At 39.2% G+C, this 10,000-nt stretch overlaps 1 protein-coding gene across 1 annotated transcript in view; it reads right to left on the bottom strand.

Moving 5' to 3' along the window:
• Nucleotides 1-10,000, bottom strand: part of LOC138030368 (uncharacterized) — a 61,761-nt gene that overhangs the window by 22,985 nt on the left and 28,776 nt on the right. Inside the window, exon 8 of the mRNA XM_068878289.1 lies at nucleotides 1,767-1,934. Within this exon, the coding sequence (XP_068734390.1) occupies nucleotides 1,767-1,934 (168 nt within the window). The remainder of the gene's footprint in view (nucleotides 1-1,766; nucleotides 1,935-10,000) is intronic.

Raw genomic sequence — 10,000 nt, 5'->3', positions numbered from 1 at the left:
CTCAGCCACTGAACCATAGAATAAAATGGGATCATTTTGAAATCTTAACAACTGGTCGATCAGACATGCATTGCAAAAAGTGTCTCTGTTTATCAGTGATTAAGCCAGCCTTAGATGAACACGTTGGCAGTAAGAAATTTTATCTCATTGATTAGAGTATTTCTTGTGGTTCAAATGTCGATCAAATTCATTAGTTCCCAGTCCGTTCAGTTGTATATTTGAATTGAAATTCATCTGTAATTGACTAATGATCACTTCAAATTATCTTTGCTGTAAAAGATGAAACGTCAATTTTATAATGCGTTATGCAGTTTGTTTTTATTGAAACTTAATGGGCCAGGTCAAAGAGGATTTATGAGACGTTTGGATTCAGCTGACACAACCAGTTTGAGTGTATGGCTTCAGCCTAGTTTCCATATGCGCGTAACTCCGTCGCAAACAATCACACATTCCGATTGCTTGGTCGGTAACAGTTTGCGTAAATGGAAACATCCTTCGCGTTGCGTTCATGCCCGACCAATCGCTTATGATCGCCAGACGCAAGAGATAGAAAACTATCTTAACGTCTTGTTTGCGACGACTAGCAACGCAAATCGTAAACTGTTTCCGATTGGCAAGACTTTTTGCGAACGTGATACGTTTTGATGAATCAGACGCAAGTATAAAAATGGCGTTCGATTACGATTGTGACAATAAGGAGAATACTCATTAATTTAATGAATATCATAAGGGAGTACCATACCATATGTGAAAGAAAATTTAGGAACTAGAAAGACAAGAGTAAAAACGCGAATGCTTTGAAGGAAGTAAAGGAAAGGAAAGGAGCTTTATTTAAGTGTATAATCTTCTAGCGCGATAGAGCACTAATCGAGGACAATGTAAATTGAAATTAACAAGTTAACGCAAATCACATCAAATTTTGGTTTTTGAGGAGGGGGGAAAAGCGGCGTACCCGCAGAAAAACCTCTCGGAGCAGGGTAGAGAACCAACAAACTCAACCCACATGTGACGCCAAGTCTAGGAATGGAACCAGGGCAACATTGGTGGGAGACGAGTGCCCCATCCCTGCACAGCGGCATCAAGAGTAATTTTGGAGGTCTTCAAAGCGATAGCGCGGCACAACACCATCGCAAAAACCGTCTGTTAACCTGGGCCACTTTTATTATCGCGCTATTCTTTCTCCATGTCTTGAGTTGATTAAGCAATTAGGTAAATGGGAAACTGAATCGCAAACACAATCGCAAAAAGTGACAGTGCTTGCGATTGAACCATCGCAAACTGCTTGCAACTGTTTGCCTCGTTGTTACTTGTATATGGATACCAGAGTTTTTATAATAGCTTGTCCCGCTAAAAATCTCTTGGAGCCTCGTAAACTTTGTGTTAGTGCTCCAACAAAAATCCAAAAGAACGTTATTATTTTATTCACTGCAAAGGCTGGTAAACTAGGACTGTGTTTTACGAAACACATTATTTAATGCCGATGAAGTCAATGATGCCGTGAAGCAATTAAATTCAACAGTAAAGCAACTTCTAATCGAATCTTTATTATCGTCGTCTAACAAAATTGGTTTAAGCTGAATTAGTCGGAATTAAATTAATCGTGAGCATTTCTTTTAAGGAAGTTGAACTCTTGGTCATTACAAGGAAAATGATTCTCCAGAAGGTGTTGCATAGGTTGCCGAATTACATTTGGGTGACGACAGGCAGAAAGCCAGAATAAGTAAATCAGTGGAAATACAAGTTTTTCATTTCGTAGATTTAAGTACCTCTTTGAGCAGAGTAAACTTCCACTTCAATTAGTTCGAAAGAGGATTTAGAATCCCCCAAGGTCACATATCTTCCTAACACGCTGGGCCAACAGAGGATGTGAAATCTGGAAATACGATCTCCAACACGTGAACGACATTCCTGACCCACTTCAGTGAATTTTGAAGCTAAAAAAGTGTGAAAGTAAGCAGTTAAGTAAGTAAACAGTTTATTTAACTAGGTAGACACAATAGAGCTTACAATAAAACTCGTGAGAACGTGCACGTGCATCAGTAAAATTAGACATTGACTAGTTGACTAGTACAATTATTTTAAAGACTTTTGCATCTACTCACAGTTAAAGTGGGCTTTTTCTAAGTTAGTGACATTTCCCCTTCAGGCCCGGACAAACGGCTCTAATATTTGCTTCAACATCTCTTCAATTTTGTTCAACAATGTTGACTGATGGGTTGGCTAAACGTTTTTAACATATCATTCAACATTTAATTCAAAATCAGTGCCAGGCTGCAGCCGTGGTTGTTACTATGAAGTTGTTGTTACTATGTTACTGCAGCCGTGGTTGTTACTATGACGTGGTTGTTACTATAACCCAATAATGAGAAACGTTCATTTCTCTAATGAGGTGTCAAGAGCTCTTTTTGTTTGTTTGTTTTGTTCTAAAATGCGATCGAACAACTGCTTTTTACATCCGTTTGCCCAACTGATTTTCGATGTGCGTAGACAGTGACAGCCAATTTTTACCCCTATCTGATAAACATGTAATCGTAATGAGTTCTCGTAAAATTAGAGAGAAATTTCACTAGCTTGTGTTTTCAGAAGCTTATTTAAAGCACGTTAACGTTATTCAAGTGTTGGAGCGGATCTTGTTTGAAGTTCGTTCTTTCTTGGTTGCATTCCATGTTTTGCCCATTCTTGTTCCAAGCTAAGATTGCGTGTTTCAATGAAATACATCAAAATTTGAATGATCTCGTTTTCAGAGATAAAGTGGAATAAAGCACATCAGTAAAAACCCCTCTTTTGGCCTTAAACTGACAAAGTTTTTTTATGGCTTCTAATTTTAGCGTGATTCCTGTTCGCTGGCTATTGAAATGGCTTTTTACCTTTTCCATTCGCTCGCTGAGGGTGTGCTTGCTTTCTTTTAAAACTCATGCTGTTCAAGAAAAATTCATTGCCAAACTGGTGAATTCTCAAGTAAATTTCACTCGAAAAACCGATATCGTACTCATGGCCTCGTGACTCATGCGATATCGGTTTTTAGCGTAAAATTTACCGTGAAACTTCACTAGTTAGGCAATGAATTTTTTTTTAGAAGAAAGCAAAGAAAGTGATTTCATTATTAAAGCAGTAACCGGAAACATCAAAACGCGGACAATTCGAAACCTTTCATTTTCATTAACCCTACAGGCAGTAAGAATAAATATCCAGGGAGCTGCGCTTTTAGGCTTCAAAATATATAATTAAGGTGGCGTTGGCTCGGGTGGCCAGTCAATACCAACGTGAAGATCTGGTGGGATCTTGCGATAAGGAGGCAGAAATTCTTGCGGACACATCGTCCCTGGATTTTTTCACGGAGCTTAAAAGTTGTGGGCACCATAACTCTGGGGCACATTTTGTAAATACCTTTTTGTACATCTTTTGTACTGTTTCAATTCCAGGCTCTTTTCTGTTTTTTTGTGCCAGGCGGGGTCTGGGGCTTCAATTGACTAAAAAACAGCTTAAACGTTTCCAATGCCTAAAGAAACGCTCAAAAGGCCTAAAACGGGATCCCCTTACAAAACGCTTCCAAAAGCCTTAAACGTGTTCGAACACCTAAAGAAACGTTCTAAACGCCTAAAAGACATTTTAAAACGCTTTAAACGCTTAAAGAAACGCTCTAAAGGCGTAAAATGCGTTTCCCTTAGAAAATGCCTAGAAACGCCTTAAAAGTGTTCGAAAGCCTAAAGCCTTTAAGACATTTAAAAACGCCTTAAATGCTTTTGAGCGCTTTAAGGAACGCTCTAAGGAACGTAAACGGGTTCCCCCCAATAAATGCCTTAAACGCGTTGGAACGTATAAAGAAACGCTCTAAACGCCTTAAAAACGCCTTAAACGCTTTTGAACGCCTCAAAAAACGCTCAAAAGGCCTAAAAACGCTTACAAGGCCTTAAACGTGTTCGAACTCCTAAAGCAACGTTCTAAACGCCGAAAATGGGTTCCCCGTTTGGAACGATAACGATGACGATGAGAATGGACCAAGCCCCTTTCTGACAATTCCCACGCCTGTCAATCAATCTCCCTACCCACCAATAAAAATAATAATCATAAACTTTATTTATATACCGTCTATATCATTAACTGTTCTAGGCGCTTTACAATATCACGAAAAATGTATTAAAACAATAAAAAATCTAACAACTACGTATATAAGCATAAAAATTAGACACAAATCTATTTATAAATCAAGAAAAGGCTTCGTGAAATAAATATGTCTTTAAATGTTTTTTAAAAGAATTCAAGGAATCGGCATTTCTTAAAGATGCAGGTATGCTATTCCATAAATTAGTCCTGCAATAGAAAATCGTCGATCACCATAAGACGTCAGCATAGATCTAGGGACTGGAAGTAACTCATTCGTGCAAGAACGCAAAGAGTAGAAGCTGCTACAGAAACTGAGCAAATTGGGTTTATAACTTGGTGAAAAACCATTGATAGCATTATATACTAACAAAAAGATTTTATGTATAATACGGTAATCGACAGGCAACCATTGTAAGTCTATTGAGCTGGGTGTTATATGTCCATACTTCTTGGTGGATGTTACGATGCGCGCTGCTCTTTTCTGAACTAGTTGTAGGCGGTTTAAGAGAACTTTAGGTAATCCATATAGAATCGCATTACAGTAATCCGAGGTGGTAGTCACAAAAGAATGAATCATTTGCATGTAGAATATCATCGTGCACCTTCACCATGACAGTTTCAGTAGAATGATGAACTTTGTAGGCTGACTGAAAGTTCTCATGCAGGTTATTGCTCATCAGATAGTTGTTTAACTGGAGAGCAACACTTTTCTCAATAATTTTCGATAGGGCTTTCAAATTCGAGATACGTCTAAAGTTCTTGAATTGTAAAACGTCCGCATTAGGTTTCTTGAGCAGAGGTGACAATACTGCATATTTCAGACACGTAGGTATGCAGCCATCGCAAAGAGAGAGGTTGACGATGTTCATCTCAGTAAAAGTTGCAAATTTAGTCGGAGACATAATCAGTATCTCATCAGTAACACATTCGACCGAGTCAAAAAGAGCCTTCTTTTTAAGAAGGAGATCATTATGCAGTGTAATTAACAATTGGCTTCTGAAGTAGCTTTTGAACAGTTTTGAACAAAACTTTTGATTAGCAGTGTTTTCTTTAATAACAGACGAACAGTACTCTGACTTAAGTGACTTGATCAGATTATATTGGTGTACATACTCTTCACGGTCAGCAGGGAGTCTCGATGCTCGTCATTTATTACGTCCAAGTCGTCTTCGTTTCTGCTTCTCAGCAGTGCCTTCAGCTGTATACCAGGGCGCAGATGGACGGACAATGATAACTCGTTCTTTCACAGGAGTGTACTTGGCCAGTAGTGACCGTAAGACCTCATCATAATTATTCACGACTAGATGAATATCATCCTGATGTTAGAGTGAAACAGAATCTTCAATATCACTTCGAAAAGAAGTCATATCAATACCACGTAGATGGATGATGATTCAAAGTATTAGAGCTGTCCATACGCAAAACACCCCAACCTGTTTCCTGACGGTATGCAGAAAGGGAAGTGTCGCATGTCGTTGAATTTTGCATTTTCCGCCTACGTTTGTATTCCCCGCTCAAATTTGAATTTCCGCAAAAATTTCAATCCGCCAATCAGAACGCTTTAATTGCAACCGTCAAAAGGGACGTGAACTATCTTACATCACTATTCGCTCTGACTTTGGACTTTTTTGTGGGTGTCGCGATTTAGTTGCTTACACATAAGATGTATTTACCTCATTGCTTTGTTAAAAAGTAGATTATTTGATTCTGTTAATTGATTTTTTGATTGACATTTGATTACCTTAATACCTCAGAGATTATTAATATTATTAAGACCGGATAACACGAGAAAAGTTCACTTTTTCTGGCACGCTTTGCCAATGGATGGCAATGCTAAGACATGTGTTGCCCGTGCAACAGAAATACCAAAATTAATTCGCTACGGTATTTTGAGAAGCGGAACACTTAAAGACGACTAGTACATTCCCTTGCAATTGGTCTTCTTCCTGATTCATTTGTAGTCGGCTCTTCGAAGGTGTTTTGAGCAAGCATTTTGATTTTACACATGTACAGATTGCCCTTACCTAACAAATTCTTTTACGTTGAATTGGTCGAATTTTGTATTTTGAGGGTCCCTTTGCGACCCAAATTTTCGCAGCATGATATCAGTCTGTTTTACGAGGCAGACAAGGAGAGCGATAGAAATAAAATGACGACGGTTAAGGTAGTATTTATCACTTGATATAAGGAATCACGATCTGATTTCACTGTGAGGTTCTCTGATTAAGCGGAAAAAAGACAATTGCGGAGATTTCCGCCCAAACAGAAAATCAGAATTAATTTGCTCTGGAACTCGTCCGTTAAAGGGATGTTCCCAGGCGCTCTTCTCGCCTTACTTGAAAATTTTACGCCAGTCCCGATTCTCGTCCCGTCTCGACTGACTGCCCCTGGGTCTCCGAGGATGCATACACTCCACCATTTTACTACACGGCATGTGACCACTTCGGGCCTTACAGCGTCAAGGTAGGGCGAAACAAGACTGCGAAGCGCTACGCGTTGTGTTTACATGCTTGAACACAAGGGCAGTGCATGTGTAAGAAGAGCTTCAAGTGTCAGTAGGTAGTACTCTTAGCGTAATGACGTTTTGAGTTTGTCCACGTTCTCTTCAGTGATGGTGGTGCGGCACTTCTCTAACTTCTCTAACGATGGAATCGAGAGTCTGTTTGATTATAGGGTCATATAATCCTGTTCCGGGACTCCGTCTTACCCCGCCCTGAAAATTTTGCCTGGAACCCGGGCGGGAAAAGAGAGAGTCCTGTATTACTTGCAGGCGCATGCTTGGAATGATAATCATATTGCATTAGATGCCAGGCTGGATATGTAAATAAAGGGACCTTGAAACTCCGGCAAAAAAGCGTATATGAAAATTACTGTGTGATTTGCCGTGTTGGAAAATTATTGCCCAATAAATGTAACGACTGAGAGAAGATCGCAATAAATCGATGCAATGGCTTAACTAGTAAATATAGCATTAGGATTTCACTAAACGACAAAACAGCTAGGAGTCAGAATTTCATATTATCTGCAGTACTTTACCTCTAACAATGAGTTTCAGAAGGAAAGTGCTTTTAAGTAGCAACAATAAAAGCAAGGTGACACACGCTTTTGAGTCGCATTATTTCATCCAAAATCATTGATATTTACGAACAAATTTTGACCAGAAAAAAAAAATCGTGACAATTAACGTCCGAATAGTCGATGTTTGACTGTGCATATACATGTATAAAGTTAATAGGAACATTATTGCTCCATAATTGCGTTATCAACACAAACTGGTATGTAAAGAAACAAATAGTCCAGGTTTTGATTCAAATTCTATCTTTATCAGGAATCATGCTCAGTTTTTTCTGTCATGCAATCGTCGTTTAGTTTTTCCGATATACAAATCATTGCAGTCTCAACAGGCAGCTCTACATAAAACCTTAGCCATTTGGCCAAGGCTAAGTCTATCCTAGTAAGCAAAGAAAGATTTAATGCGACGAGGGCTTTGAAAAATTATTCTAAGGAAAAATAATAGTCTGAGTAAATTACTCCACTCTAATTACTCAAAAAAAAAAATCTCTGTTTGTCACCGGTGTTTGTGTATTATTCCTGATAAAACTGTGAGTATTTACGACATTTTTTGCCTGACTTTTTTATATTGGGTATCCAAACAATTTGTCCCCGATTTTGAAAAAACAATTGGTAGGCCTAAACTTCTGAAACAATCACAGTTTCAATAATTACTGGGCAAATCAAATATATGTTCACTGGATCAGTGCAATTATCACATAACTAGATCGACAGAAGAAATGAACAATAAATAATGAACAAGAAACAAGAGTTCCAGCAGGAGATTTATTAGTCTTCGTTGGGCGATTCACATCCACAACCTACAGTATATTTGTAAGTTTGAAAGAGTCTCGGGAGAGCAATTTTTCAAAATTTGATATTTTTCTGCGCCAACATCATGCAGCTGTTCAGTTGGGTTTCAGGCACGAACCATACTTTCGCATATCATCCATCTGATCTTCCACGATTGGGACTCACGATAAGAAGGACTGACTTACAATTAACATCGGAATCGGATCGAAGAAAATCGCAAACATATTAATGAACAACCATGTAGCAAACAGACTTGCCAAATCCTGTTGCATGCAGGTTTAACAAAACCATCATTACCGGTAACGACTGCATGAATAGCTTGCAGTTGTTCCGCCTTAGGCACAAAAGTAAAGTGGCATTTCTTCAAGGCGAAATCAATTTCCTCCAGAAACTTGGCGTTATAATCTTTTTTTCACATTATCCCCATGTATTCAGTGTAAAAGCACTCGGAATAAACTATGCCCAAATAAGGAATCTTTTTCCAAATATGGTTTTCCCCCAGTTTTGGGGGAAATAATGGCGTCATTCCGAGCATGCGCCTGCAAGTAATACAGGACTCTCTCTTTTTCCGCCTGGGTTCCAGGCCCATTTTCAGGTCGGGGTAAGAGGGAGTCCCGGAACAGGACTAAGGGTCATAGAATGAGGGAGGGTACTAGTTTTTCTCCAGTATGCGCTTTGCTGTTCCCAGGCTATCATGGAAATTCTGCCACGAACTACATGTGCGGTAGATCCGGTAAACGAACCCCGATACCACTGAACGCTTGTACCACTTGGGGGTTAGAGCATGATAGTTCATGATGAGGCGTGTGTCAGTGGGTTTAAAATACCACGAAGAAGATAGCTTGCCAGTTTCATGGTCGTGGATTAATCGCATGTCGAGAAATGAAAGATTGTGATCCACTTCAGTTTCGAGGGTAAACTCTTAGTTCTTGTGTGTATTGTTAATTTCTTTCTATTTCTGTTCTGCTCGTGAGCCCTTGATTCCTCTCAAGATATCATGCATGTATCTCTCATATATCTTTGCGTCATCTTTAATGAAGTTCTCAAACTGGCTGAGCCACCCATTTACTAGATGTGGGGCGGGTGGACTCCCCATGGCCAGACCATCAGCCTATTTATAGAAGCCATCGTGAGTGGACAAGACCACTTCACATGATGCTACTTTGGCGGGTGTGATAAAGGTTTCTCGATCAATTGGGGGTCTCTGGTCTACTGGCATGTTGTACAGGTTGTCGGTACACACCAGGATTGCCTCCATTACTGGTACATTAGTATATAATGATGACACGTCAAAGCTAATCATAATCTCGTCTTCTTCAAGAATAACAGTCTTCAGTTTATCACATATACTGTCTTGGTCGAGGAATTGATTTTACAATCTGGCACTACTGATAACCATTCTGCCACACGGACGGGTACCTTGTGGTAGGCAGACCCGGGGATAGACAGTACCGGTCTGACTGGGATGTCTTTCTTGTGTACTTTTGCCAGTCCGTACAGAAGCGCTGGTTGACTACCTCTGGGTATCATAGAATAATACAGTTTTTCGTCAATCTTCCCCTCTTTTAGTAAGGCGGTCAGGATATTTTTGACTCTCTCCTCTTCTTTGAGAACTGGATATTTTGAAGTTTTTGAAACTGCGGGAGGTTGATGATTTTGGTTTTGATTGGAATCAACGCCATTAACAACAGTTTTAAATGTGAACAATTACTCTACAATCGCATTTTACCATATGGTTGGAAATGTGGACTTTGGACTACCGACTTCGGAATTGAGCTGGAAATTGACCAAGATATTGTAACATAAAAAATCACTGAAATACTGTGATATCGGCTAAAATTCGTTCGAAAAAAGTTTAGGCTACCCGTAACTTCTTGGTATTCATTTTAAAACAGGGAAAAAAGTGACTACCTTGACTTAAGAAAGTCAAAGATAGTTCCACTGTCTTTGTATCTTGAAGCCAGTTTTTTACTGATTTTTGAAAATGAAAATTTAAATAATGAGACCAAAAGCCGCACGATTTTACGCGTGA

This window comes from Montipora capricornis, chromosome 13, assembly GCF_036669925.1.
Source record: "Montipora capricornis isolate CH-2021 chromosome 13, ASM3666992v2, whole genome shotgun sequence".
NCBI lineage: Eukaryota > Metazoa > Cnidaria > Anthozoa > Scleractinia > Acroporidae > Montipora > Montipora capricornis.
The sequence above is the reverse complement of the archived record's forward strand: the minus strand, read 5'-3'. Positions and strand labels throughout refer to the sequence as shown.